The 27557-nt window shown below is 54.7% G+C and overlaps 4 protein-coding genes across 16 annotated transcripts in view; 2 read left to right on the top strand and 2 right to left on the bottom strand.

Annotated features, from left to right (window-relative positions):
* Positions 1-20: 20 nt before the first annotated feature.
* ANKZF1 (ankyrin repeat and zinc finger peptidyl tRNA hydrolase 1) lies at positions 21-6542 on the bottom strand. The gene is given in 16 exon segments (XM_055083236.1): positions 21-165; positions 393-478; positions 606-656; positions 659-786; positions 918-1030; positions 1063-1067; positions 1770-1858; positions 2547-2667; positions 2669-2694; positions 2887-3115; positions 3733-3880; positions 3974-4086; positions 4490-4683; positions 4807-4909; positions 5131-5243; positions 6138-6542. Coding segments are annotated over 16 exon segments (1791 nt in total). The 5' UTR covers positions 6286-6542; the 3' UTR covers positions 21-41.
* Positions 6543-6896: 354 nt separating this feature from the next.
* ATG9A (autophagy related 9A) lies at positions 6897-16721 on the top strand. Of its 9 annotated transcripts, none has more exons than XM_055083229.1 (16): positions 6897-7048; positions 7331-7392; positions 8048-8105; positions 8523-8654; positions 8776-8819; positions 9668-9732; positions 10751-10912; positions 11104-11245; positions 11489-12237; positions 12318-12471; positions 12577-12756; positions 13160-13408; positions 13610-13788; positions 14798-15020; positions 15218-15363; positions 16322-16721. In XM_055083229.1, exons 4-16 carry the CDS (start codon positions 8552-8554, stop codon positions 16515-16517), a joined length of 2592 nt encoding a protein of 863 aa, XP_054939204.1. In that variant the 5' UTR covers positions 6897-7048; positions 7331-7392; positions 8048-8105; positions 8523-8551; the 3' UTR covers positions 16518-16721. The 9 variants fall into 9 exon arrangements, with proteins under 9 accessions (XP_054939204.1, XP_054939203.1, XP_054939202.1 ...); XM_055083228.1 differs by having other exon boundaries at positions 7331-7399; XM_028486056.2 differs by lacking the exon at positions 7331-7392 and adding an exon at positions 13890-14007 and having other exon boundaries at positions 6898-7048; positions 16322-16508.
* A 358-nt stretch (positions 16722-17079) lies between these two features.
* Positions 17080-24744, top strand: ABCB6 (ATP binding cassette subfamily B member 6 (LAN blood group)). 2 transcript variants are annotated; one of them, XM_007122454.4, is made up of 19 exons: positions 17080-17950; positions 18278-18415; positions 18675-18861; positions 19057-19158; positions 19326-19509; positions 20125-20246; positions 20767-20876; positions 21059-21124; positions 21297-21422; positions 21579-21655; positions 21744-21807; positions 21919-22004; positions 22217-22274; positions 22855-22959; positions 23389-23563; positions 23707-23819; positions 24060-24154; positions 24226-24294; positions 24484-24744. In XM_007122454.4, the coding sequence occupies exons 1-19, from the start codon at positions 17402-17404 to the stop codon at positions 24590-24592; spliced, it is 2535 nt and encodes an 844-aa protein (XP_007122516.2). In that variant the 5' UTR covers positions 17080-17401; the 3' UTR covers positions 24593-24744. The 2 variants fall into 2 exon arrangements, with proteins under 2 accessions (XP_007122516.2, XP_054939200.1); XM_055083225.1 differs by lacking the exon at positions 21297-21422 and having other exon boundaries at positions 17213-17950.
* Positions 24745-24863: 119 nt separating this feature from the next.
* Positions 24864-27557, bottom strand: part of ZFAND2B (zinc finger AN1-type containing 2B) — a 3117-nt gene continuing 423 nt past the window's right edge. For 2 of the 4 annotated variants that reach the window (XM_007122452.3, XM_028486065.1), the window contains exons 3-10: positions 27160-27254; positions 26801-26932; positions 26520-26671; positions 26172-26267; positions 26036-26096; positions 25883-25950; positions 25477-25549; positions 24864-25256 (exon numbers count right to left, since the gene is read on the bottom strand). In XM_007122452.3, the coding sequence (XP_007122514.1) occupies positions 25212-25256; positions 25477-25549; positions 25883-25950; positions 26036-26096; positions 26172-26267; positions 26520-26671; positions 26801-26932; positions 27160-27254 (722 nt within the window). In that variant the 3' untranslated portion in view covers positions 24864-25211. The remainder of the gene's footprint in view (positions 25257-25476; positions 25550-25882; positions 25951-26035; positions 26097-26171; positions 26268-26519; positions 26672-26800; positions 26933-27159; positions 27255-27557) is intronic. The other 2 variants (XM_007122453.4, XM_055083233.1) reach the window with 2 other exon arrangements.

Below are 27557 nucleotides of genomic sequence, written 5' to 3'. Positions count from 1 at the left end.
TCTCAGAGCCTAGAGTTGGCCCCAGGTGGAGCTGTAAGAGATCAGGAAGAGGGCTTCCCAGCCCGACAGCGATGATCCTGGAGGCAGCGTGTGGAGCGGAAAGAAGTCAAAGTAGTGAAAGGGACTATGAGGCCTTGGAGGGATGTCCCACAGCTCCAGTGGCGTCTGAACAAGAGGAAGAAAAATGGCTGGAGAGGTATCCCAGAAACTTTCTAATCCAAGCCTTCCCTATCCCTCCTCCTGCCACTTCTGTTTTTATTCCAAAGGTTCCCAGAGCATCTCAAATCCCCTCAACAGCCTTTCTGAACACTGAGCGGGCACGCATTCTACTTGTCCAGAATGGCCTCTAACTCATCACAACCTACCCGCTCACGCCCACCCCCTCTACGTACCGAACATTGATGATGGCAGGGTCGGCGACCTGAGGGGTAGGGGCTCCCAAATGGGCAGCCAGTCGGCGCTCTGCAGCCAGAGCTCCGAGGGGAAGAGAGGTTGTGTTAAGGACAAGGCCCCAGTGGTGGAGAGGGTACCCAAGAAGTGATGCTGCACACTGGATCAGACCTCTAAGGAAGTGTTGCTGGGGAAGAAAGAACCTCCAGCCTCACCTTCTCTCAGTCGCTGAGAGCAGCAAATCTCCGCTGCTCTCTGGCTCCCACTTCTGCTCCGGCCGCTCCTCCCGGGGCCGCTCCTCCCGGGGCCGCTCCTCCCGGGGCCGCCGGGCTGCCTTCCGCCCCCTTTTCCGAGCGGCCTGCCGCACCTCCATTTCTGCTGTCAGTGGCCCTGGCAGCGGGAGGATTTCCGGGGAGGTATAAGCTAAGACCTATATAAACTATCCTTGGTAAAACCGTAAGAAAATAAAAAACGTCTAGCCAGGATCTCTGATGCCTTCCCACTCTGCTGCTTCCTCTTCCAGCTGACCTGAGCTTTGCTGTAATCATAAGTATCTGGATTCTTCTCCATGAACCTCCGGAACTCATCACGTGTTGACTTGTCAGCTGCAGCTGTGTACGGTGGCTGGGTCCGGGAGTCCCTAGGTGCGAAAACCCAAAAAATGGGTCCGGGAGTCCCTAGGTGCGAAAACCCAAAAAATGAGTTCAACATCACCTGCCTCCTGCTCCTCCCAACATCACCCAAGCAGACCAGGGGAAATACTGCCAAGTAGCTGGTGCCAAGATCATCGTCAGGAGGGGTCGGCACGAGGGCCCTTACTTACTGAGCCTCTCCCAGCTGTGGCAGCTGCGTGCAAGAGGGTGAAGCCACCAGAGCCCAAGGGGGCACTGAGCAGAGACAGAACTCCAAGCTGACCAAGGGAAATACTGTCAAGTAGCCAGTGCCAAGATCATCTTCCGTGTACCCCAGAAGGGGTCGGCATGAAGACCCTTACTTACTGCACAGGGGTCTGCCCCTGCCTCTGAGGCCAACCACTGAGCCTCTCCCAGCTGCGGCTGCTGTGCCTGCAGGAGGGTGAAGCCACCAGAGCCCAAGGGGGCACTGAGCAGAGACAGAACTCCAGGGTCTAGGGGGCTGGCAGCTAGCCGGAGCTTCAGCATCCCCCATCTCCAGCTCAGCAAGTGGCCAAAAGCACATCCCAGAGCTCTGGCCGACCAGGGGACTTGGCCTCATCCGGGGAAGGCCCCAAAGGGGCTGACTCTGAAAAGGCCTCATCTTCTTGAGGTTGCTGGGAAAGAGTCATTTGCGCCCCGGCCTCCAGGTCTTTCCTGGTTTCTCCCCCTCTTATTCCTTTTTCTCCCCCTCTGCTTGGGCAATACCTCAAATTCACGAAGATCCAGTGTCCCCAGTGTCACCTCTGCTAGCTCCAACTCTACCTGGGAGCCATCCTCTCCCTCTGACTCTGAACCTAGGGAAAAATTTGCTTGTTAGATCCATCTAAGGAATAAGCAGAGGGTAGAAGATTGTGGGCTGCCCCAGATGCATAAGAATGTACATAGATAATCCAGATCACTTGAAATAAAATTGTTTGTATTTTGTCACCCAAGATAAAGTAGCCCATCGAGAGCTGAAGCCATTAGTATCACATGCAGAAATGAGGCTCGCAGCCCACACAAGGACAGGCCCAGAAGAAGCTATGCAGGGACAAGAGTCCCTGGACATTCCCATGACAGCCTTAGGGTGGTGCACAACAGAGGAAAGCACGAGCAGTGACAGCCATGCAGGCCAACAGTCTGCAGCAAGGCAAGCAGCCCTTAGCCCAAAACCAGAGCATCCAAGAAGACAGGTAAATTATGTAAGATCCACACAGCACACATTCAAGCATCGACTTCATGCTAAGACTTTTCAAAGTACTAGAGATACGTCAATGAACAAAAGAGATGATAGATTTGGAAAAGTCACAAAACGTGTAATTGCTACCACATACCCCATACTATAAACAGACCTGTGTGTGTGTGTGTGTGTGTGTGTGTGTAGTATGTAAGGGTTTACCTATAAATAGGGAAGTGAATAAGTTATGACAGTAGGGAATTTGCCACTGCAGTTCTAGGACAGACCCCGAGAGAGATTTGACAATTGCCAGATGGTGCTCAAACCCTGTTTGGGAGCTTCCTCATTCCGCCCGAGTGCCTCATGTTCATCACTGCGGACCTTTCTTTCTTCCTCAATGGCCTTCCTTTCTCTCACTGTCTTCCAGTATGTCTGAGGTAAATCCAACCCGACTTGTCTCCCGGGGGTCTTCTCCTGCCATAAAACAAAAGATGGTTCTCAAATTTAGCCTAGGAGAAGCCAGCCCAGGTTTCTCTCAATGAAGATGCCATCGGACTGCAGTACGAGGGCTAGAAAATCATCTGGATGCACAAATGAGAAGCCGAGGCTTGGGCTGGGAGGTACGGGAAGGTCTAGGGAGTCTGGGGATCTGGACAGAAGGCTCACCATGGACATGCAAGGTGGTCAGCTTATGGAGCACACGCTGTAGCTCTTGGAAGGTGGGTCTGCGGCTAGCGAGGGGGATATCCCAAAGTGAGGGATCCCCACGTTGCAGGGGAGCCTCATGGCCTCCAAAGAACAAGGACCGGCCAGAGCTGGGTGAACGCATCAGTATGGCCCCAGCCTTCTCCAGCACCTTAGCCCAGTCTGGCCCTGCCAGCAGGTCGCGAACATCCTAGAGAAGAAAGTAACTCAGCCCTGCATCTCTTCACTTGCTACTTTTAAATCTCCAACCAAAAAATGACCCACAGATCATGTGTAGGGAGTGGGAGGTAGAAGATAATGGAGGGGGCTTCCCTGGTGGCATAGTGGTTAAGAATCCACTTGCCAGTGCAGGGGACACGGGTTCGAGCCCTGGTCCGGGAAGATCCCACATGCCGCGGAGCAACTAAGCCCGTGCACCAAAACTACTGAGGCTGCACTCTAGAGCCCTCGTGCCACAACTACTGAAGCCCATATACCTAGAGCCCGTGTTCTGAAAGAAGAGAAGCCACCGCAATGAGAAGCCCGTGTACCGCAAGAAAGAGTAGCCCCCACTCGCCGCAACTAGAGAAAGCCCGCGTGCAGCAATGAAGACCCAATGCAGCCAAAGAGAAAGAAAGAAAGAAAGAAGATAATGGAGGGAGAATGACAGGACTAAGGCTCCTGGGCATTCACCCCATTCTACCTTCATCTACCCCAAAATAACCAAGATGGAGGATACAGGAGCCAGCCTCCCTACTGTAACATTTAATCAGTTGAGAGGGAAAAAGTGTGGATTAGAGGAGCACCAGATCTGGACACTTAACTCACCTTATATAGCATGTCTTCACTGTAGCGCCTCAGGTTGGCTCCAGCAGAGCGGGAAGCCGCACCCTGGGCATCCCGAAGCCCCTGGGCTGTGCCCCACTTGGCCCACACTGTGCAGCGGTGAAAGGTTTTGTGTGTCAACACTTCTTGTCTGTAGACAGCACAGACTCAGTACTGGAAACCAGCTGGTACTCCCAGGCTACCAGGATCCATTCCACCCTTACCCCATGCAGCACCCTCTCACCCTTGGAAAACAGCACCAGCAAAGTGCCCAGCGGCAGCCATGAGCACCACGCAGTCCCTGGGACCTCCACTTTGCAGGTTCCGTAGCAGCAGTTCTGATTCTTCTGGGGGCACCTGGATGACGGAGGAGCAGCACAAACGTATCTGTGGCAGTTACTGACAGCAAGAAATAAGTGCCACTGCTAAGTGCTTCACATGCTTCATCTCTTTTAATACAACTTATTTGTCTCCATTTTACAAATAAGAAAATTTGAGGCTTGTGGAGGTAGTCAAGATCAAGTGGTAGAACCACAATTCAAACCTAGATTGGTCTATTTCCAAACTTAATTCCATTACACTTGACCCTTCTAAGATTCAAGCCAGTTCAATCCAAGACTGTGCTGTCAAGTGTGATACCCACATACCCACCCCCAACAGGAAGGAAGGAAAGAAGTGAGACATGGACTGTGCTGAGGGAAAATCTAGGCTGAGTGTACAGAAGGCTGGAGTTGACCACACAACCTGTGCTGGCACTTGCCTGGCGAGGGCCTAGGACACAGCAATAGGCATAAAGAAACTGGCCCTGGGCATTTTGGAAAAGAACCCAATGGGGGCGCAAGCCTCGGGGTCGGTTAGGCTTCTCAAACTCAGCCCTCTCCTCATCCAGTATCTGCAAGTCCTCCTCACTGGCTGAGTCCGAGTCTTCTGATCCTGAGATGCTGGAAAGATCTCCTGAGAACAACATGAGATACGCAAGTTTGATGCCCCATCTTTGACCTTTCCTCAAGCTCCTAAACTGGGGTCTTTCTCCATCCGCACGACCTATCCCCACACAGGTCTCCCAACAGTCATCACCTGTGGAGCTCTGCTTTTCAAAGTCCAGGGCAGACAGGAGAGGCTTGTCCTTGAGATGCTGCTTTAGGTTAAACCAATGCCAGTCAAGCTTATAATGTTCCCTCTAGTAGGAGGCAAAGAAGGAAGTACAGTGTGAAAGCATGCCCCAGCCTGGCCTTTTATGGTATCCAAGACCTCTAACAGAACTCGAGGAAGTATGACCAGGTAACACTAATTTTCTTAGTTAAAACATGGAACTTTATTCATTAAAGACAAATGTCTACCTCTCCCCACCCACCATTACACCTTTGCCTCCACCATTTAGCTCTGTACCTGGTCTTTTACCTGTTCCTGGTGGTTCTGGAAGGTCTGGTCACAGGTTGAACAAAACAACTTCTCTGAAATATCCAGAGGACCCTGGAGTGGTTTTCTTTCTGGGCTTATTCTCTCCCCTGAACCTAAATAAGGGGAGGGTAAACAGAGGTGAAAAAGGAGCCCAAATCCACAGTATCTAGGATTACATTCAGTGTCTGATACACAAAGCAGAGGAGGATACAAAAAGAGATGGCATGTCCTTGCCTTCAAGGAATTTACAATGTAGTAATAATGAAGCGAATAGCACAGCAATCACTTTATACAATAAATGTGCTTCTGAAAAGATGTATGTAAAATGAATATAAATCAAACATTGTATGTAAATTAACCAAAGGGATTGTTTAGAGAAATCCTAGAAAATGATTTCTGGTAAGGTTAAAATTCTTTTTAATTGTGCAAAAATCACTTCCCAAATGCCACTTTTTAAGCTTATATTTCCAATTACAGTGTGCAGTTTGTTTTTTAAAAAGGTGCAAGAGAAACAGCCAAACTAAAGCTGTATGAAACCAAGAGTAAGTTGTTTTATATTCAGCAAGAAGGAATGATTTGATTGGAATAGTTAAATTTGGACTATGTCAAGGAATTTTGAAGTGTTTTTGCAGGCAGTGGTGGTAACGTGATGAGGCATAAACTGGCAAGAGATTTGTTTGGAGACAATTCAGGAGCCTGTTCTAGAAATCCAGAGATCGAGTGAATTTTTTTTTTGACCAAAATACAGACTTTAATTTTACACGTACAAATGTTGCCTTAAATTCATAACAGTTAAGAAACATATACACAAACTTCAGCTTAAAAAGAAAAGTCAAAAACAAACACTCTGCAGTTGGGGGCTGATACATTTTATCCAGTAGAAGGAGATGTCAACAAGGGCTCCTAAGCTGGGAAACACCAATAAGAATGTGTTCCCTGAAGGAGCAATAAGCTCCAAAGAGCCCTGTCACGTCCCTCACTGGTCCACCCCAAAGCTTCCCAGATACCTGGACAGGAAATCTGCAGAGCCTGGGACAGAGCCTCCCCGGGAGCGTGGCTCACCAGGCGCAGGCCCTGAAGGACCGGAGTATACGCCTTGAGGTCAAACAGGGAGACCGACACAGAAGCCTGGGCTGCACCTGCAGCCGGCGACATGGCTGAGCATTAAGGCGGTTAAGAAACAGAGCTCCCCAAAGCAAGATCCTATTCCGCGTCTCCCGCCAGCATGACTTTGTCTCCCCCACGCCGCAAGGCACCACGGCCCTCACCCTGGTGACAGGGGTTAATACGTGACCCCAGCCCGCTTTCTCACACCACCCAGTCTCGGACCACACAAGAGGGAAATGGGGGCGCATTCAGCAACCAAATCCAGTGCAACAGAATTAAAATCACTGAGGTTCCTTAACCAACCGCTCCTCATTACCCGTGCGACGACCTCCAGCAGTGACTAAACCGCGTGAACTCGTCCCCGCCCTCAGAAGCTGCCCCAAAGTTCCCGGGGAGCGGAGCGACACAGCCGTCTACAGTTCGAAGCACGGATTTCTGCAAAAGCACAACAATCTCGTCACTACGGGGCAGCGAAGAGGACAAATGGCGTCGCCCGCACCTGAACCCCGCCCCACGTAGAGTGCACAATTGGTCCCCTGACTTCCAAGGCCTGCCTCTAGCCTTTAGTCCCGCCCCAGACGCCGAGATTGGCCGTCGTGTCTCCACCCACCATGTTCATTGGTCAGGCTAACTGCGGGTGACAGTGAGTGGCAGACGCCGGGCCTACTGCTCCGGGTCGGGCTGAGCCCAGTGGAGGCGACGGAGCCCCTGGAATCACCCGGGTCACCGTCCCTGAGGTGAAACGCGAGACCGGATACCGAAATCTCACGGCCCGAGTCGGGCCTGGCCAGGGGTGCCCTCGGAGCCCTAAGTGAGCTCGCGGCGAGTAACGGGGGAAGGGGCGCCGCGGGCGGGGCGGGGCGGGGGCGCGCAGCCGGAATGTTTTGATAGCGGGGGCGCGCGGACGGGGGCGCGCGCGAGCTACGGGGCCGCGCGCAGGGTTGTCCGCTGCTGGGAGCCGAGCCCCTGGCCGGGGGCCGGGCGATCTGGGGACGCGCTGGGCTCGGGTCGTGGCAGCTGGGTGTAGGGAGGCAACCCAGCCCACCTGCGGGTATCGGCTGTCGGACTGGATCGATTCCTCCAACGTTCGCAGGAACCCCTGAGCCCAGGCCCGACTGGCAGGGGCTCTATGGGCCCTGGGTCTACACTGACCCAGTAAGTGGTGAGTTCCCTGAGGGCTTGGTCAGCTTAGGACCCAGGGTTCTCACTAACCCAGGGAATCCCACCGGGGCCTGGCTGGGCAGGGCTCCACAGCCTCGGGGTCTGCACTGACTGATTGAGTGCCACCTAGATCATGCCTGGCTCCAGGACCAAGGCAGCCCACAGTTCACCGAGGATCTGGGTCTACACTGACCCAGTCAGTATATCCCATCCAGGAACTTTGCCTGCCTGCTGGGCCTTTGGGGCTAGGGAAGCAAGGGAAGGAGTTGACCAGAAAGGTCCTCTTTAGAAAAGACTCTTCTTGGCTTTTGGGTTGGGTTTGGGGCTTTGTGGACCCTGAACGGTCCATCTAATTTCTGAGGCTGAAGTGGGGCAATGGAGAAACAGTCCAGTCCTGTACAGACTCAGTCTCCACAGGTTCATTAAGCCACTTCTTGGGACCCTAGAGTTGAATGAGTGGCCGTGTATAATACAACCAGAGGAAGTACGCATAGCCCTAGGCTGGAAGGGTGCCTCTTTCCCACTGCAGCCTCCCTGCCCCTTGCTTGGCCGCCCCTGAGTGTGGGGCGTGGGGGGGGATGTGTGGTAGGGTTGGGTTTATTTCTGTTCCCACTCCCCACTCTCCGGGGCCTGACACCTTCTCCTCCAGCAGCTGCAGAGCCAGGGCATCGAGGGCTGGAGTGGAGCAGACACTGCCCATGGAGCTGGTAGGGCCATGTGCTTATCTCAAACCTCTGTTTACAAAGTGCTTCCAAACTGCTAGTCTCTTGGGAGACCAAGGTTTCTCTAGGAAGGGAGGGGGAGGACCCCTTCTCTCCAGTGAATAGAAGATGAAGCAGACCCCCCACAGGGCCAGAATCTGCCTTCAGGCCAGCAAGGCCTTGGTAGACACTAAATAAAGGCTCTGGGAATGACTGACTTCATTGGTCAGTGAGGGCCTCCCAAGCCCTGAGCTTGCTGCTCTCCTTGGGTTACTGCTCTTTCTCTGCCTTTGATCCAAGAAGACTGGTAGTGGAGACCAAGCCCAGGATTCCTTCTCACTCATTTCTGGTCTAGTAGGCAAGGGAGAAGATGAACAGCACCAGGGGTCTGAACCTGGGTCTCTCCTTCCTCATTACCCACAGGTGGACAAGGTGGACAGGGGGCGGTGGTGATGGCGCAGTTTGACACTGAATACCAGCGCCTAGAGGCCTCCTACAGCGATTCACCCCCTGGGGAGGAGGACCTGTTGGTGCATGTCCCTGAGGGGAGCAAGTGTGAGTTCTTGGACATGACGGCCAGAGCTGGGGCTTGGGGGGAGAATTGGTGGAGGAACACTGAGGGAGCAGGGGCTTCCACTTCTTCAGGGCTCTGACGTCTCTGCTCCTGTACCCACAGCACCTTGGCACCACATCGAAAACCTTGATCTCTTCTTCTCTCGAATATCCTTTGTGTCTCTGTGTTGGAGCTCTGGGACCTTTAGCCCCTCTCTAAGCCAGGCCCCTGATGAGAAGTCAGTGTGGGTATGGTTCTAATCGTTTTCAGGCACCTTGAGCCTGAAAGAGGGTAGAGAAATAATGATCATTATAAATAATGATACCTCACATTTATCAAGAGCTACGTGCCTTGCATTTTGTAGTGTTAGTTTATAAGGAACCTAAGGGTGATTCTCCTTTTTGATGGTATGCTAATAACCATAATAATTAATGTCATTTGACTTATTCTGTATCAGTTCTGTGTTAAATACTTTATATGCACTATCTCAGACCTAATAATCCTATGAGGCAGGTGCTGTTATTCCCAACACACCACTACAGACAAAAGCTTAGGGAGGTTAAGTAACTTGGCCAAAGTCACACAGCTTGAAAGTCATAGAGCCAGGACTTCAGCTCAGGTATGTGACACCAAAGTCTGTACTTTTTTTTTTTTTTAATGTTTTAATTTTTTTAATGCCGTGTTGGGTCTTCATTTCTGCACGGGCTTTCTCTAGTTGTGGCAACCAGGGGCTACTCTTTGTTGCGTTGCATGTACTTCTCATTGTGGTGGCTTCTCTTGTTGTGGAGCACGGGCTCTAGGAGTGTGGGCTTCAGTAGTTGTGGCTCATGGGCTCTAGAGCGAAGGCTCAGTAGTTGTGGCGCACGGGCTTAGTTCCATGTGGGATCTTCCCGGACCAGGGATCGAACTCATGTCCCCTGCATTGGCAGGCAGATTCTTAACCACTGCGCCACCAGGGAAGTCCCTGTGCTCTTAATTGCTGTCTATACAGACCACTTTTTCTTAACAATTACACGTTTATAATCTACACCAGAAGAATGGCTTCACTTGTATGCTCATCGGGGAGATCTTTGAGCTCATGTAAGTATAAGAAGGGATGGATGATGTGGTGAAGGAATACATTTCAGTGTTTCCTCTCTTTGAGCTCAACGCCTGGCCCAAACCGCCAATGCAAGTCAGTCCTAGCTCAAAACTCTGCAGACATTTATAGTTTAAGGACTGGGTGTGACACCGTTTTACAGATTTATCTTTCTTTCTTTTTTTTTTTTTGTGGTACGCGGGCCTCTCACTGTTGTGGCCTCTCCCGTTGCGGAGCACAGGCTCGCTCCGGACGCGCAGGCCCAGCGGCCATGGCTCGCGGGCCCAGCCACTCCGCAGCATGTGGGATCCTCTCGGACCGGAACCCGTGTCCCCTGCATTGGCAGGCGGACTCTCAACCACTGCGCCACCAGGGAAGCCCCAGCCTTATCTTTTAAAATCTCGCTTATAAGGAAAGCTTTCCAAGTCCTATCTCTTCCACAAAGAGAAGTCAGACTTGATCATTTCATCAGAGCTCCAGTGGAATGGGCATGGTTCAGGCAGGAGGTATCAGAGATGCCAGCCACTTACTTGAGAAAAATGTCTCTGTTCTGCCTTGGTTGCACCTTAGGCCTGTTGCTGAGTAGAGAGCCTGCTAGGAGGAAGAAGCCATGTGGCTTTGCCAAATGTCAAGGGGTTGGGAAACCTTCCCTCCGTAAGCAAAGAGTTCAAATCTGCAAAGGGCTTCTAACTACCATCTCAAAAGGAAATCAGGTACTGGGGACCACAAACCACAATTTAAGACCTTTGAAAGAGTCCAGCGAGTGGCGGCAGAGATTACTATGAGGTAGAAAAGCAGGCTGATTCTGTGGTGCCTGAAGCTAAGAGCAAAAAATAGGAGCTGGCTTGGGTCCCCTGGGCCCAAGCGGTAGAGAGAGCCCACAGGGAGTTCTCCAGCCCATTTCCCCAGAGGCTGCTCCCTAGTCTTGGTCAGGGGCTTCCAGACTCTTCCTTTTTCCCATGTTATTTCACTGGTATCTCTCTGACTCTCGGACTGCGCCCTCTCTTCCCAACTCCCCAGGCAGTTCCTCTTTGTGGTTGCGTTCACCACCTTCCTGGTCAGCTGTGTGGACTACGACATCCTATTTGCCAACAAGATGGTGAACCACAGTCTTCACCCTACCGAGCCTGTCAAGGTTACTCTGCCAGATGCCTTTTTGCCTGCCCAAGTCTGTAGTGCCAGGTAAGTGCTGCAGTTCAGAGGGCACCAGGGCCTGTTGTTCAGCTGGCAGGTGGGGAATGGAGTGGAGTGTGAGGCAGTAACATTCCCCAGAGCACAGGCTCAGGCTCAGCCTCTCCAAATCCTTCAGGACAGCAGCATGTCTGCCAAGGCTCCTCAAGGGCCACTCCTCCTCCCCTTCTTTTCCCCACCAGGATTCAGGAAAATGGCTCCCTTATCACCATCCTCGTCATTGCTGGTGTCTTCTGGGTTCACCGGCTCATCAAGTTCATCTATAACATTTGCTGCTACTGGGAGATCCACTCCTTCTACCTGCATGCTCTGCGCATCCCCATGGTGAGACTGGGAAGTTGGGTAGTTACAACCACAGGCCAGGACGCACGTCTTCTGCAGGTTGGGAAGTGGCGGGGGCGGGGTTGTATTCCCGGGCATCGGGCAGCCTCACCCGTCCTTGGTAGATCAAGGAGCATCCGGTTAAGGGCTCCACTCAGAGGACCCCTGAGCCTCACAGCTCATGCAGGGCAAGGGGCCGAGGCAACAACCCCACCTTCCATCCCTCGTCTCTTCCCCACCCCATAGTCTGCGCTTCCGTACTGCACGTGGCAAGAAGTACAGGCCCGGATTGTGCAGACCCAGAAAGAGCACCAGATCTGCATCCACAAGCGTGAGCTAACAGAGCTGGACATCTACCACCGCATCCTCCGTTTCCAGAACTACATGGTGGCACTGGTTAACAAATCCCTCCTGCCTCTGCGCTTCCGCCTGCCCGGTCTCGGGGAGGTTGTCTTCTTCACTCGGGGCCTCAAGTACAACTTCGAGCTGATCCTCTTTTGGGGACCTGGCTCTCTGTTTCTCAATGAATGGAGCCTCAAGTCTGAGTACAAACGTGGGGGACAACGGCTTGAGCTGGCCCAGCGTCTCAGCAACCGCATCCTGTGGATTGGCATCGCCAACTTCCTGCTTTGCCCCCTCATCCTCATCTGGCAGATCCTCTATGCCTTTTTCAGTTACGCCGAGGTGCTGAAGCGGGAGCCGGGGGCCCTGGGAGCACGTTGCTGGTCGCTCTATGGCCGCTGCTACCTCCGCCACTTCAACGAGCTGGAGCACGAGCTACAGTCCCGCCTCAACCGAGGCTACAAGCCCGCATCCAAGTACATGAATTGCTTCTTGTCACCTCTGCTGACACTGCTGGCCAAGAACTGCGCCTTCTTTGCTGGCTCCATCCTGGCCGTGCTTATTGCCCTCACCATCTACGACGAAGATGTGTTGGCTGTGGAACACGTCCTCACCACTGTCACGCTCCTGGGGGTCACCGTGACCGTGTGCAGGTGGGCCAGGGGAGCAGGTGGGAGCAAGCCAACTAGCATTCCTGGGGTCTTATGTCTCACCATGACCCTGATCCCACTAGGTCCTTTATTCCGGACCAGCACATGGTGTTCTGCCCTGAGCAGCTGCTCCGCGTGATCCTCGCTCACATCCACTACATGCCTGACCACTGGCAGGGTAATGCCCACCGCTCGCAGACCCGGGACGAGTTTGCCCAGCTCTTCCAGTACAAGGCAGTGAGTGGAGTTGGAGTTAGGGCCTGCTAGAGACTGGCTGATAGCCTGGTGGCGAGGGCTGGGCTCCCTCCTGCTCTCTTGTGACCCTGATCCCTTCCCTTTTAGGTGTTCATCTTGGAGGAGTTACTGAGCCCCATTGTCACACCCCTCATCCTCATCTTCTGCCTGCGCCCACGGGCCCTGGAGATTATAGACTTCTTCCGCAATTTCACCGTGGAGGTCGTTGGTGTTGGAGATACCTGCTCCTTCGCTCAGATGGATGTTCGCCAGCATGGGCACCCCCAGGTATTAGGAAAGGAGGGGGGCAGTTGGCCAGAGGTGGTGCTGGCATATACAGTGTCTTTGGGCAAACTGCAAACAGGCACCCTTCTGAGCCAACAAACCATAAAAAGGCAGCCCTGCTGTGGGGCAACCCTGTACCAGGGCACACACTGCTTTGTAAGCAGGAGCCTGGGCTCGATTATAACCTTAAACTTGCACCCTTGGCCAAGCTCCCCGAAAGGCACAAACCAAGCAGCTAGCCTGGCATGTGGCCACTCGTGGGGTGGGCACCAGGGCCCCTGGACAAGATACAGCAGTGCATTGTGGTCTCTGTCCTGCAGGGGCAAGGCCTCCCCACTAGCAGGAAAGGTACAAAAAGGGTTCCTGTAAGGGGACAGTCCTGCTCACTGCAGCCTCCCTTGTACAGTGGCTATCCGGTGGGCAGACGGAGGCCTCAGTGTACCAGCAAGCCGAGGATGGGAAGACAGAGTTGTCACTCATGCACTTTGCCATCACCAACCCTGGCTGGCAGCCACCACGTGAGAGCACGGCCTTCCTAGGTTTCCTCAAGGAGCAAGTTCAGCGGGACGGAGCAGCTGCAGGCCTTGCGCAAGGGGGTCTGCTCCCGGAAAATGCCCTCTTTACGTCCATCCAATCCTTACAATCTGAGTCTGAGGTGCGTTCCTAGGGACTGGGAGATGACAGGAAGAGTGGACTCCAGGAGCTGGGACGTGGGACGTGCGCATGGGGCGGAAGGGCCTACCGGGTCAGTTTCCTTCTGTCCAGTCTGTGCCACTGGGTCCTAATGTGCAGAATACTGGGGGACTCAGAGGCCTCCCTATGCCCTGAGAATTCTACCCACCCTTTTCTTTCATAGCCCCTGAGCCTTATTGCAAATGTGGTAGCCGGCTCATCCTGCCGGGGCCCCCCACTGCCCAGAGACCTGCAGGGCTCCAGGCACAGGGCTGAAGTCGCCTCTGCCCTGCGCTCCTTCTCCCCTCTGCAACCTGGTCAGGCTCCCACAGGCCGGGCTCCCAGCACCATGACGGGCTCTGGGTGAGTAGAGGTGGGCCATGAGAGGAGGGCATGGCAGTAGCCCCCAGCAATTTGTGTGGGTCTCAGAAATGCTGATGACTGCTGTCTGTGCTGGGGGGCAGGGTGGATGCCAGGACAGCCAGCTCCGGGAGCAGTGTGTGGGAAGGACAGCTGCAGAGCCTGGTGCTGTCGGAATATGCATCCACTGAGATGAGCCTGCATGCCCTCTATATGCACCAGGTGAGTGGGCTGGAAGGGGCAGGGTCGTAGAACCAAGGTGGCAGCTGAAAACAGAATAGAGGGTTTTAGATGTGCAGCAAGACCTGGGTTCAAATCTCTTCTCTGCCATTTACCTGCTCTGCAACCTCCATTCCCACATATATCCTCTTCCTATCCTTTTTAGCCTAGCTTACTTTCACCCAGGGCTTTTCCGCACTTGTGGTTTCCCCTGCCAAGAATCTACTTCCCTGACATATCCACAGGGCTCCCTCCTTCTCATTCAGGTATGCTCTTTCTTTCCCCATGAGACCACCTCTGGTCACCCTGAGTAAAAGCCTCCCTTGCCTACCCTCCTGAACCTTCCTGTTCTGTTTTTCTCTCCGTAGCATTTAGCACCATGGGACATTGTATTTTTCCCTTATTTATTTGTTTATTATCTATCCTTCCCCACTTCCCCAAGTATATAAGCCCCACAGGAGTTGGAATTTTTGTCTATTTTGTTCACTGCTGTATCCCTAGCACCTAAAAGAGTTCCTGGCACTTAGATTCACAACCAGTTTGTTCCAGAATCAAATGACTGAGGAAAATGAGAGCTATTACAATCTATGCACAGGCTTGTTCCAGGGATCTGCTGAGAATTTAACCTGTAAGATATCATGTGTATGTTACACATTATTAACACATCAGATACTCTGGGTCAGTGATTCTAGGTGAGGCAGTATAAATGGGAACTGGCCGATACCATGGTGGAGGGTAGCTATTTCAGACAGATATTCTTCTGTCCCCAACTAATGAATCCCCCACTTCTCAGCTCCACAAGCAGCAGGCCCAGGCTGAACCTGAGCGGCATGTGTGGCACCGCCGGGAGAGTGATGAGAGTGGAGAGAGTGCCCCCGAAGAGGGGGGAGAGGGTGCCCGGGGCCCGCAGCCTATCCCCCGCTCCGCCAGCTACCCCTGTGCTGCATCCCGGCCTGGAGCTCCTGAGACCACTGCCCTGCATGGGGGCTTCCAGAGGCGCTACGGAGGCATCACAGGTATCCACTGGGAAGGACACAGAGTCTTCAGGGAAGGGTGGTCCTTCTGGGGCCTCTAGGGGACGAAAGAAGTCAGAGGGACCAGACCCAAGGAGACTAATCCCTCCCCCGCACCTCCACCTACCCCAAAAAGCCCCAGAACCCTTCTCCTCGTTCCTGTTTGTGTTCATTCTAAGAGTATTTACTTGTATCTTTAGATCCTGGAACAGTGCCCCGGGCTCCCTCTCACTTCTCTCGGCTGCCCCTTGGAGGATGGGCTGAAGACGGGCAGTCAGCATCAAGGCACCCAGAGCCCGTGCCCGAAGAGGGCTCAGAGGATGAGCTTCCCCCTCAGGTGCACAAGGTAAGGGCTTCAAGACCCCAAAACAACTGCCAGGAGCAGTAACTTCCAGGCTGAGGTCAAAGCTTCTCACGTGAAGGGAGGTGGGCCTCTCGGGCAAAGATACTGCAACTTCCCTACCAAAGTACACTTCCTTTTCTTCCCTCACCTGCTGTGAAATCCAGGACTTGATTTTTCCTTTGCTTACCTCCTCAAGAATCAAGTTTTCCGTTTCCTTTATCTCCAGGCTTCTGTTGTGTAAGCAGATAGCTGAAGACTATCTCCATTACCAACCCTTTTCTCTCCACAGGTATAGACGAGGCTGAGGAGGGTCCCTATGCCCCAGGATGGAGGCCACCGTTGCCCTGCCATCCCATCCGCCTGCCATGGAGGGCTCCTCTGAGTGTTGCCTGGCTCCACGCGTGTGGTGTTTGTGTGTCTGTGCCTGGCCAAGGAAGGTGCCAATGCTGGGCTCGCCACAGCCCCAGGAGAGAGATTGGGGGCCTAGGAACCAGGGCACACAGGACTCTAGCCTCATCCCCAGGACACCCCTTGGCTCAGAGTGTGGTGCTAGAAACTGGTCCCCAGCCCAGCCCCAGTACTGCCACCTTTGCACCCACCCCTGCAAGTCTCCAGAGGACTGCCCGCCACAGAAGCTGCCAAGCAGGGAGAACCTGTGCCAACTGTGGAGTGGGGAGGTGGGGCCTGGACCCTCAACCTCTGCAGCCTCTCTCCCCGCACCCTGAACAGATGAGCAGCTCAGGCTGTGGCCCTTACCTCACCCCCAGTTCTCTCCCAGTGCTGCAGCCTGCTCACCTCTCCCCTGCTTCCTGCACATCACTGGCATGTGTGCCACTTGCTCCTGTTCTGTTCGCTTGTTCCCCTTCTGTTCAGCTTTTGCTTTGTCTTGGTGTGGAGGCTTTAGCTCCTAGCTCCCCTCATGCTCTCTTTTGACACTAAGAAGGAAGTTTCTAAATTGCAGGAGCAGGATGGAAATTCTTTGCTGCCCTCTCCAACTTTTAAGATGGGCCCCCCGGGAGACTGAGGCCTTCCTGGCTCCTATTGCTGCTTATTGTACCCCACCACCACCTGCAAATGGGATGGACAGGGCTGGAAGTGTGCCCTCGACTGGCTGCCTACCAGCAAGAAAGCTCTGGCCTGCACCCCACTGTCCCTAGAGGGGGATGGAGGGGCGACAGGACGGCTTCGCTTTGGGCTGCCGCATTGCATGCTGGGACCCAGCTCCTTCCCTCCGCCCCACCCCTCACCCAGCTGCGGTCCGCTGCGGGTGAGCGGTGAACTACGCTGCCCGAACTTACAGTGGAGTGGGGTGGGGACCGTGTACAGCTTGACAACCCTTAATAAAGAAGGGATTTTGACCAGGTCGCGGCTTGTTGTCTCGAGTGGCCAAGGTTCTGGAGGCAAGCGGGGTGTGGCGTGTGTGTGAACCACCCACGTGGCTGGGGACCGGGTCGGCCCTGTGGGAAAGCTGGCCAATGCGATCGCTTGGATATACCGACCTAGTGGGCGAGCAGAGGGCAGCTTCCGATCCCTGGTTCCGTGGAGGTCAAGGACTCCGGCAGGACGTGCGGTCAGATTTCCCGCCCTGAGCACGTGACCTTGCCGACTCCGCTGGTCTATTTTGCCTTCCCCAGCGTGCACCATTCCCCCGCCCCTTCGGAGACACTCGGCCAATGGGGCCCTGGGTAGGGGCTGGGAGCGGCCCTGGCGGGCGGGGCTGCTGCGGAAGAGAGCGGCTGGAGGCGGAGGCTGAACATTCCTGTGGGCCCCGACTTGGCTGGAGGGTCCCCGGCCGCGAGCTAGGGGCGGACGGCGGAGACAGCGTACGTGCCCGGCGTGAGTGCGTGGCGGCGGCGCGTGCGCGAAGCAAGTGGGTGGTGTGGCCGGGTCCACGTTCGTCCCTGCCCCGCGACCCCCGCGGCTTAGCGCCTCGAGGCTCCATGACCCGAGATACCCGGGATTCCGCGCCCCGCCCCGAGCGGCCGGTCCAGTTCTCCCGTCCCTCAGTCCCCTCAGCCTCGGCCGGCGGCCACGCATTGCCATGGTGACTGTGGGCAACTACTGTGAGGCCGAAGGACCCGCGGGTCCGGTCTGGGCGAAGGGTGGCCTCAGCCCCTGCTTCTTCTTCACGCTTGTACCCTCGACGCTGATGGGCCTGGGGGCTCTGGCCTTGGTGCCGGCTCTTCCCTGCAAACGTCCGGAGCGGCCAGGTGGCGCTGACGCGGTGTCTTGGGCGGCCGGCCCTCGCGTAGCTCCCTACGTGCTGCAGCTGCTTCTGGCCACACTTCAGGTGGCGCTGCCCCTAGCCGGCCTGGTTGGCCGGGTGGGCGCTGCCCAGGGTGCCCCACTGCCAGGCTACCTATTGCTGGCTTCTGTATTGGGGACTGTGGCCAGCGCCTGTGGCCTGGGGCTGCTCGTGGTGGAACGGAGCCAGGCACGGCAGAAGCTAGCAATGGGCGTCTGGATCAAGTTCACGCACAGCCGGGGTCTCCTGCTCCTCTGGACTGTGGCTTTTGCAGCCGAGAACTTGGCCCTCGTGTCTTGGAACAGCCCACAATGGTGGTGGGCAAGGGCGAACTTGAGCCAGCAGGTGAGTGACCTCGTGGGGGGAGGGGAAGCGTGGGTAGCGGGTGCTGGGAAGAAAGATGGCATGTCTGGTCACACTGGCTCCATGCTTTCGAATGCCTCTAAGAAAGGGAAGAAAGGAGGGGCCAGCGCTGCTGGGAGCTGATAGCCAGCTGGTGGGGAGTGGCTGTGCTGAGTCACTGTGGATTTTTTTTAAAGCCTGTTAGATGCCTGGCCCCTGAGGAGGACCTGGGTGTGTGCCCTACCCCCGTCCGCACGCAGATGTGTTATGAGTAGTAACAATGGGATTCTGTCCCTCGTTGATAGTCTCCCCACATATGTTTAATTCTAGGTTCAGTTTAGCCTGTGGGTGCTGCGGTATGTGGTCTCTGGAGGGCTTTTTGTCCTGGGGCTCTGGGCCCCTGGACTTCGTCCCCAGTCTTACACCTTGCGGGTCAATGAAGAGGATCAAGATGTAGTCAGGACCCAGGTACACCTCAGTTTCTGAAACTTCGGATCTATTTTAATTCCATTCTCTGTCATCATTTCTTCCCACCATAAAAACCCATTTCTTTCCTAGATCTCGGTTTGTGCCCTGTTAGCTTTTCTGACCCCATCAGGGATTGCTTGTTGGGCTGTTACCGTTACCGGGGAGCTGTAATCCCATACATTTTCCCTAGGGGGTTTCTGGCTAGTGCACTCCATTTTGATTTCTGCGCTTTCCTCCCTTATGCGTTTCACCATCCTAGGTTCAGTCAACAGAGGGGCCACCACGGTCTACCTGGCAAGACCTTGGCAGGAAACTCCGCCTACTGAGTGGCTACCTGTGGCCTCGGGGGAGTCCAGCTCTGCAGTTTGTTGTGCTCATCTGCCTGGGGCTCATGGGGCTGGAACGGGGACTGAACGTGTTGGTCCCCATCTTCTATAGGGACATAGGTGAGGGGGAGAAGGGTTGTCAGCTCAGCACTCTGGTCTTTCATTGGCCTGGTTGGTGCAGGGGCCTAGCCTGGGGAAATGGGACGGAGTTGGGAGCTGGGTGGTCAGAAAGAGGCTGTGGCTGATTCCTGGGGCAGTTTCTCCTGAAGAGGGTTCTAGGGTCCATAAGTGGGCTCGGACTCGTTTTCTCCATAGTGAACTTGCTGACCCAGAAGGCACCTTGGAGCTCCTTGGTCTGGACTGTCATCATCTACGTCTTCCTCAAGTTCCTCCAGGGGGGTGGCACCGGCAGTACAGGTATGAGGGACTCTGCTCTCACCTTGGTTGGTATTGGCCCCTCTCCCTTCTCCCACAGGCGTCCCTCCCCCAGGCCCCTTGGTGCTCTCAGACCTTTCACATCTTGCTGCTGGGATGACGTCATTAGGCTTCTCAGCCCTACCAAGGCCTCCCCTGGCTTCCCCCAGGCTTCGTGAGCAACCTGCGCACGTTCCTATGGATCCGGGTGCAGCAGTTCACCTCACGGCAGGTGGAGCTGCGCCTCTTCTCCCACCTGCACGAGCTCTCGCTGCGCTGGCACCTGGGGCGCCGCACAGGGGAGGTGCTGCGGATCGTGGACCGGGGCACGTCCAGTGTCACGGGGCTGCTCAGGTGCCAAGCCAATGGAAAGGAAGTGTGGGAGGGCGGGTCTGGAGAAGCAGGGGTGGAGGGGCTGTCAGGAGAACCGACCCAGCTTGAGGAGCTGCTCCTCTGTCCCTTTTTTTTTTTAATCGTAAAATTAATATACACGTGCTCTCGTAATAATTCAAATAAAGAAAACAGAGAGCAAATCTCTTTTGAATTCCGCTCACTTCTCCAGAGGTTCTGACTCCATTCAGCATGTTGAGTTCTGCTTTTTTTTGCGTATTTTTACATATATACACGCAGACTCACAGAACTAATGTGGTATCGTGGAGGTTTTTCCTAAAATGAATGGTGTCGTGACGTAGATGTCATTCTCAGAATGGCCTTATTATCAAAATGTTAGGGAGACGTATTCTAACCCACACATGAAGATTTTCCTCATCCTCATTCATTATAATTGATCCAGAGCATTCTATAATTTGGGCATCCTATGGTTTATTTCGCCATCTATCTCTTAAGGGGCATTTAGCTTGATTCCAGTCTGTTGCTGTTGAAAACAAAACACTACGCTGAAACCCCCTAGGGAGAGTTGCTGGCTCCGAGCCCTTAACTCTTTCTTCGTCGCTTGACTTTACCTCCTAGCTACGTGGTGTTCAACATCATCCCCACGCTGGCCGACATCATCATTGGCATCATCTACTTCAGCATGTTCTTCAACGCCTGGTTTGGCCTCATTGTGTTCCTGTGCATGAGTCTTTACCTCGGTGAGTGCTGCTTGGTGAAACCACCTCCCTGAACTATCCACGGACTCCCTTGGGCATGAGCCCTGCCCCCACTCAGGTGACCCAGCTTTGGGAGGTTGTGGATCAGTGGACCCGCGTAGCCTGCTGCTCCCCAATGTGACGGGTGAGCCTCCTCTGCTGAGGGAACCTCAGCTCACCCTGGGTGGAGGGAGGCCTGGGGAAGGGCATCCTGGTCACATTAGGTGCCCGCTGTGGATGCGAGTCAAGGACGAACCTCATTTTTGTAACAGGATGCAGCTTGCGTTCATTTGTTCACCACAGCCGTTTTCACACAGGCTTTATGCAGCCTGCAATGAGGTCTTGGACACAGCCCCTTGCCTCAGGGAGCTTAAGACTCCCTCCCCTTTGGAATCTGGGTCCCTGGGCTGTAGCACAGGGTTAGTGCGCATGTGACCGGCAGCAGACGTGCACATGGTCTCCGCTGCTGGGAGTGATGTCTTGCTCTCTTCTTCTCCCTCTCCCTCCTCCTGTCACTCTCTAGCCCTGACCATTGTGGTCACTGAGTGGAGAACGAAGTTTCGACGTGCTATGAACACACAGGAGAATGCTACCCGGGCACGGGCTGTGGACTCTTTGCTAAACTTTGAGACGGTAACAGAGGCCTTGTTGGCAGTGTTGTGAGGCTCGGAGATGTGGAAGAGTGTGCCTGGGACCATCGGGGCTGATAAGCAGCTGGGGGGTGCGAGGTGTGCTGTTTACCATTAGGGAGGAGGGATGGGGAATTGAGCTGAAAGCTGTGACCGTGTGGAACAGCAGTGGTTTGAATTCATCAGGTGAAGTATTACAATGCGGAGAGTTACGAAGTGGAACGCTATCGCGAGGCCATCATCAAATATCAGGTGAGGATGCTAGTTTGAGGCCTACTGAGAGCAACAGCCTGGCCTTGTGGAACTGCCAGGACAGAGAGGAGTAAAATTTGGGCTGTGAGGTTGAAGGTGCCCAGGGCCAGGTTGGGGTTTGGTGACTGGCAGCATGTGTGTGATATTCCTTCCTCTCATGTCATGGCCCCAGGGTTTGGAGTGGAAGTCAAGTGCTTCACTGGTTTTACTAAATCAGACCCAGAACCTGGTGATTGGACTTGGGCTCCTCTCTGGCTCCCTGCTTTGTGCATATTTTGTCAGTGAGCAGAAGCTACAGGTGAGGGAATTGTGCTGGGCCTGGGCATGAGGGGACCGGGGTCTTTGTTTAGGCCACCAGGTTCCTGGGTGGGAAGCAGGCAGGGTGATAGCCAGTGGGCAGGGTGAGAGCCCGCAGGCCTCCTGTGACTCTGTCCTCTTCCCTTGATGTCCACAGGTTGGGGACTTTGTGCTGTTTGGCACTTACATCATCCAGCTGTACATGCCCCTCAACTGGTTTGGCACCTACTACAGGTAACCTGACCCTGGCCCTCACCTGTTCAGGGTGCACTGTTATTTCTCCAGCTCCTCAGAGGAGCTCCAGCCAGCATTCTTCTTGCAGGATGATCCAGACCAACTTCATTGACATGGAGAACATGTTTGACCTGCTAAAAGAGGAGACAGAAGTGAGTGAGAAGACAGGAGCCGGGTTTGTAGGGAGCGGGAGCCTGCGAGGTGTTTTTTGTGTCTGGAGAATACCAGGCCTGTAATGGCACACATTGGTGGCACTCTCCCAGGTGAAGGACCTTCCTGGAGCAGGGCCCCTTCACTTTCAGAGGGGCCGGATTGAGTTTGAGAATGTGCACTTCAGCTACACCGATGGGTGAGCCCCTCCCCGTTCACTGTCCCCCAGCCCCCTTTTCTGGTGTCCATTTACACACTGCCTTCCTGCCCCTCCTCCCTGCTTCTCAGCCCACCACTACCTGGGAAGAGAGCCTGAGCAAGAGAGGGGCAGGGCCCAGTAGTGGCTCTAGTGTTGGAGGGGGCCCCTGGCAGTGCAGCAGGCCTGCTGAGCATGCCCATCCTTCTTTGCAGGCGGGAGACCCTGCAGGATGTGTCCTTCACCGTGATGCCTGGACAGACACTGGCCCTGGTGAGAGGAGACCCAGCCAGTTGGCCCAGACTCCTTGAGCTTCCCTTATTCTATTTATTTATTTATTTATCTACTTTTGGCTGTGTTGGGTCTTCATTGCTGCGTGCGGGCTTTCTCTAGTTGTGGCGAACGGGGGCTACTCTTCGTTGTGGTGCGCGGGCTTCTCATTGTGGTGGCTTTTCTTTGTTGCTGAGCATGGGCTCTAGGCGCGTGGGCTTCAGTGGTTGTGATACACGGGCTCAGTAGTTGCGGCTCGCGGGCTCTAGAGCACAGGCTCAGTAGTGTGGCACACAGGCTTAGTCGCTCCGTGGCATGTGGGATCTTCCAGGACCAGGGCTCGAACCCGTGTCCCCTGCATTGGCAGGCAGATTCTTAACCACTGCGCCACCAGGGAAGTCCCTGCGCTTCCCTTATTCTGGTGCCCGTGGTAGCTTGGGACCAAGGCTGTGGAGTTAGCCCTGTCATGCCAGGTTACTGGAGTGAATGTAGCAGCCTCCATGGACATTGGTGGTCTCTCGGAGAGAAAGATTTAAAAGCCGATGGGCCTTAGAATGTTTTCCCTTTGGTTCTCATGCAACAGGTGGGCCCATCAGGAGCAGGGAAGAGCACAATTTTGCGCCTGCTGTTTCGCTTCTATGACATCAGCTCTGGCTGCATCCGAATAGATGGGCAGAACATTTCACAGGTAAGGATGCTTGGGAGAAGACTGTAATTTAGGGGCCTGTGTGTGAAAGAATGGCAGGTGCTGGGCCTCCAGGGAGTGGAGGAGGAGCTGTCACCCCTGCAGAAAGTTGGGCCAGGAGACCTCAGCCTTTCTAGCAGTAGACGACCTACATAAGGAAAGTAGTCATGAGAATGAGTGGTATGGTGCTGTATGAGGCACAAAGATCTGCAGCAACCCAGGAAGGCAGGGAGAGAAGGTGTATTTTCTCTTTATCTATGGGGAAACAGACTCAGAGAGGTTAAGTGATTTGCCCGCACAGCTAGGGTTTGGGGAGGTGGAGGCAGGATTCTCACGCAGGGCCTCTCATCCCATGTGCTTCCCACCATCCCATCCTACCGTCCAGGCCTGGGTGGGTCTCACAGGCCAGAGCATATGGTCTTTTGGCCCCAGGTGACCCAGGTCTCCCTCCGGTCTCACATTGGAGTCGTGCCCCAGGACACTGTCCTCTTCAATGACACCATTGCCAACAATATCCGCTACGGCCGCATCACAGCTGGGAACGATGAGGTGAAGGCTGCGGCTCAGGCTGCAGGCATCCACGACACCATTATGGCTTTCCCTGAAGGTGAGCCTCCCCTGCAGAGTCCCCCTCCTGCCCAGTTCAGTCCTGTTACTCCCTCTGACCTCGGTTCCACCTCTTCCTTGCCCATCTGGTCACAGAAAACAAGTTTAGTACTGTGACTTGAGGGAGGTGGGCAATTTCTACAGGGTACGATACGCAGGTGGGTGAGCGGGGACTGAAGCTGAGCGGTGGGGAGAAGCAGCGTGTCGCCATCGCTCGCACCATTCTCAAGGCTCCAGACGTCGTTCTGCTGGACGAGGTGAGGGCCCTGAGTGCCTTCGCCCCTCCTTCCTCCCCCACCTGTGCCCCAGCCATTCCTGCTGGGCACCGTCTCCATCTAGGAGAGCTAGCACAAATCCATGTTTCACAGAAACACCTTGCAGTTTTCAAGCGCAAAACAGGTTCTTTTTGATTCCTGAGGCTTTGGCCAGCAGCTTGCATCCTCCTCCCACTGGGGATTTGGGTGGCAGGGGCAGTTTTACCCAGTCCCTCTCTGTAGGCAACATCCGCGCTGGATACACCTAATGAGAGGGCCATCCAGGCTTCTCTGGCCAAAGTCTGCGCCAACCGCACCACCATCGTGGTGGCACACAGGTACGGGATGGGCAGCAGGCAGCGGGGCCCACACTGGTGGTGTGGTAGGTGACTGATCTCTGACCTCTCAGGCTCTCCACTGTGGTTAGTGCTGACCAGATCCTCGTCATCAAGGATGGCTGCATTGTGGAGAGAGGACGGTAAGGGACACAGCAGGATGAATAGGGAAGGGCCTCTGAATTGAGGGCCCCAGGAGAAGATTGTGGAATCCCAGGGCTTTCTGGAAGGATCTCCCTCGCCAGTTCCCTGTCATCTCATAGACTAGTGGTGAGGACTCTTGGGGTAAAACTGATAGTTGGTTGGGACTTATGTTTTTCTCCTTGCCCCAGGCACGAGGCTCTGTTGTCCCGAGGCGGGGTGTATGCTGACATGTGGCAGCTGCAGCAGGAGGGACAAGAAGTCTCTGAAGACACCAAGCCCCAGACTAAGGCATGGTGACAAAAGTATCCTTCCCTCCCAAAGGATAACTGAGGGAAACACTTTATCCCTCTTCCCTGCCATATTTTATCCTGGTCTTGGTGCTAGCTATAGTGAAGGAAAGGTTCAAAAAAGCACTTTGGGGGGAAATAAAAGTGTGGGCTGTGCTGGGATCACTGTGACTTTCTGGTGTGGAGGATTGCAGCGGGCCTCCACCCTTAGATCAGGTGAGCATTCTTGACAGGACTCTTCTGTTTTTGGTTGGAGAGGAGAAAGACACTCACCACTTTGGTGTCTTACTGACTGCCAAGATTCTTTATTCTTTCTAGCCCCCCCTCCCAGCCCCCTACACGTGGGGGCAGCCCCAGTATACGGGGGATGTCAAGATGCAGGGGAACATGTGGGGTCTGGCCAAGGGCCCAGCCAGGGAACAGTTCAGAGCTGTTCTCTCCCATGCAGCTGGAGAGGCCAGCAGAGCCATCTGTAGGCTCAGCTCCGCAAGCTGTTTCTCCTGATGCTCCCTGCACGCGGCCTCCTCATCTTCACTCTAGGCTGCTCCAGGCCTTCTCTCCCTGTGGACCCTAGAGATGCGAGGGCCACAGTCCTCCTCAGCTGAGCCTCCCTCCCCAAGCCCAAGGCCCTAGCACAGGTTGCAGTTGGACGGCTTCAAGCTGCGGCTCTGAGCCTGGAGCAAGGGGAGGGGAAGGAGAGGAAGACAGGGTTCGACATCAAGGAAGTGAGGGGAACAGTCCTCACTGCAGAGCTCAGCATGGGCTGGAGTCACATTGAAAACACAAGGATAACCACCATTCCAAAACTCTACTATTTGAAAGAGCACCCCCCAACCCCCCGTAAACTCCTTACTTCCTCCCAGCGCAGGGCCTGTCTCTACCCCGTCCTCATACCTGCCGCTGTCGGTATTCTGCCTCGCTGGCTGATAGTGCTTGTGCTAAAGCTAAGTCTTCTTCCTCCTGAGAACTGCGAGGGAGGAACAGCTTAAGCTGGATGACAGTATCTAAAATGTGAGCATCTCATCTGTTAGGCATCACTGTGCTGAGCACTTCTGAGTATTATCTCAATTTTCATAGGTAGGGTTCTATAAGGTATTAGTACTGTCCCCATTTTATAGAGGGCATTAAGACTCTAATGGGTTAAAGAACTTGTCAAAGGTCATATACTGTAGTTCAAAAGCTTAATTTTGAGCCCAAGTTCCTAACAGTTATCCTGCATTGGATGAGAGTGGTCCCACCTACCTCCCTCCAAACTGAGCCCTTGCCCACGTCCCACCCTCTTTCACCAGAGAGAAGGTACCTTGGGACCTGGGGTTTGGTCTCTGCCAGGGACAGTTCCAGGGCTCGTTGCAGAGCCTCATCCTCACTCTGCAAAAGGAAAAATAAGACCAGCTGCCTTGGATTTTACTCTCTGTGGGTTTGCTTCTGTCCATCTGACCTCTGCCCAACTCACCAAGCCATTTTGCAAAGCAATCACTGGAGAGGCTGTCCGGGATGGAGACTGAGTTGTGGCTCTATGGCAGACATTCAAGAGGCTGAGGTCAGAGGTGTGAAGGGAAAAAAGGAAGAGGAGAAACAGGTAGGCCTACCTGCTGGCAGAGGTAGATGAAGGCAAGGTCTGGTTTGGGCTGGGGATGGTCTTTGTAGAAGAAGCTAGGCTTTGTGCTCTGGAGATGGCAGCCAGTCTGTAGGGAAGAGACACTCTTGGCATGCCTCCAGGCACGGTCAGCTTGCATGTTCCTCCCTGGCCTGACCAAGGAAGGCTGGAGGGGAACTCCTCCACAAGGTCTGGAAAACATGCACTTCAAAAGGAAATAAAAAGACTCCCTAGCCAAAGGGGACAGGTTGACGCTTCCCAACTATAATGACAGAGGGTGAGTCAGTTTCAGAAGGATGGGAGGGTCCCAAAGGCAAGTAGAGGACTTGGTTGCAATTACCCTGCCCTACTTGTGGGGCGCCCCTCCCCAGAGCAATCATGGTCCAGTGGGTGACGGTGCTTGATGCAGAAATTTCGGCCACAGTGGTCGCAGGTCAGTTTCATCATTTCCCGCTGCCGGCAGCCAGAGCGTTCACACTTATTGGTGAAGATCTGAGGTGGAGTAGGGAGGATTGTCTCTGCTGAGACTCTGATTCCCCCTTCAACCCCATCCTAACAGTTGTACAGACTTCCAGGCATCTGTAGTCCCAGGTGACCATGGTTAACCCCTCCAACGCTTACCTTACGTTTTTGCTGAGCTGGATCAGAGCGGCAGTCTCCGTCAATGTGTTCCCCAACAGCACGGTCAGGGGGCTCCCCTCTGGCCACAGGAACAGGCACATTACAGAGGGGGCATACAGGTACCTGGATATCCTACAGTCAGGGAGCAGGGGTCGGTCTGTGGCCTACTCCCAAACCAGCCAAATCTCTGGTCCTGAAAGAACCTGGACATGCCCCCCATAAACGCAAAAGGAAACAATGTTCCCAGCACTGAGCCTCAGAAAGACAGTAAAAGAGAGGAAATGGGAGGCAGAGGGGTTCCAGAGATTCTGCATGCCATCCTCCATCCGCCCCCTTTCACCCTCAGACCGCCCCCTCACCTTTTGGTAAGCAGATCCACAGTGATGCTGGGCGTAGGCCACGTGGTCTGCGCAAAAGATGCCCGAGCAGGCGTCGCATTTGAGCGGCAGAAAATCTGCAGGAAGTGGGTTGGACTGCAGGTCCACGGGGACCTCGACCTCGTTCCCGCTCACTCAAGCCTTCCACTCAGGGGAACGAAAACGCCGCCGTACTCGCAGTGAACTGCACCCCTGACCTAGTCCACTATCTCCTAAGCCCCGCCCCAACCTCGAGCCCCGCCCCCCTCGGGCACTTCCAGCCCGGGAGCCCGCCCTTCCCGCCACTAGCAGTTCCAAGCCCGGCCCCGCCTCCCGCCTGCTCCGCCCCCCCCCCCCCCCCCCCCCCCCCCCCCCCCCCCCACCCCGCGCCCCCCGGCCCC

This window comes from Physeter macrocephalus, unplaced genomic scaffold (genome assembly GCF_002837175.3).
Source record: "Physeter macrocephalus isolate SW-GA unplaced genomic scaffold, ASM283717v5 random_565, whole genome shotgun sequence".
NCBI lineage: Eukaryota > Metazoa > Chordata > Mammalia > Artiodactyla > Physeteridae > Physeter > Physeter macrocephalus.
Note: the sequence above shows the minus strand (reverse complement) of the source record. Positions and strands in the feature narration are given on the sequence as shown.

Coding starts and splice junctions, on each gene's coding strand:
- ATG9A (XM_055083227.1), top strand. CDS start 8,552: ATGGCGCAGTTTGACACTGAATACCAGCGCCTAGAGGCCTCCTACAGC. Junction 8,820..9,667: donor TTGATCTCTTCTTCTCTCGA/ATATCCTTTGTG, acceptor TAACAATTACAC/GTTTATAATCTACACCAGAA. Junction 12,757..13,159: donor GCCAGCATGGGCACCCCCAG/GTATTAGGAAAG, acceptor TCCCTTGTACAG/TGGCTATCCGGTGGGCAGAC.
- ABCB6 (XM_007122454.4), top strand. CDS start 17,402: ATGGTGACTGTGGGCAACTACTGTGAGGCCGAAGGACCCGCGGGTCCG. Junction 21,423..21,578: donor TCAGTGAGCAGAAGCTACAG/GTGAGGGAATTG, acceptor TGATGTCCACAG/GTTGGGGACTTTGTGCTGTT. Junction 23,820..24,059: donor ACGTCGTTCTGCTGGACGAG/GTGAGGGCCCTG, acceptor CCCTCTCTGTAG/GCAACATCCGCGCTGGATAC.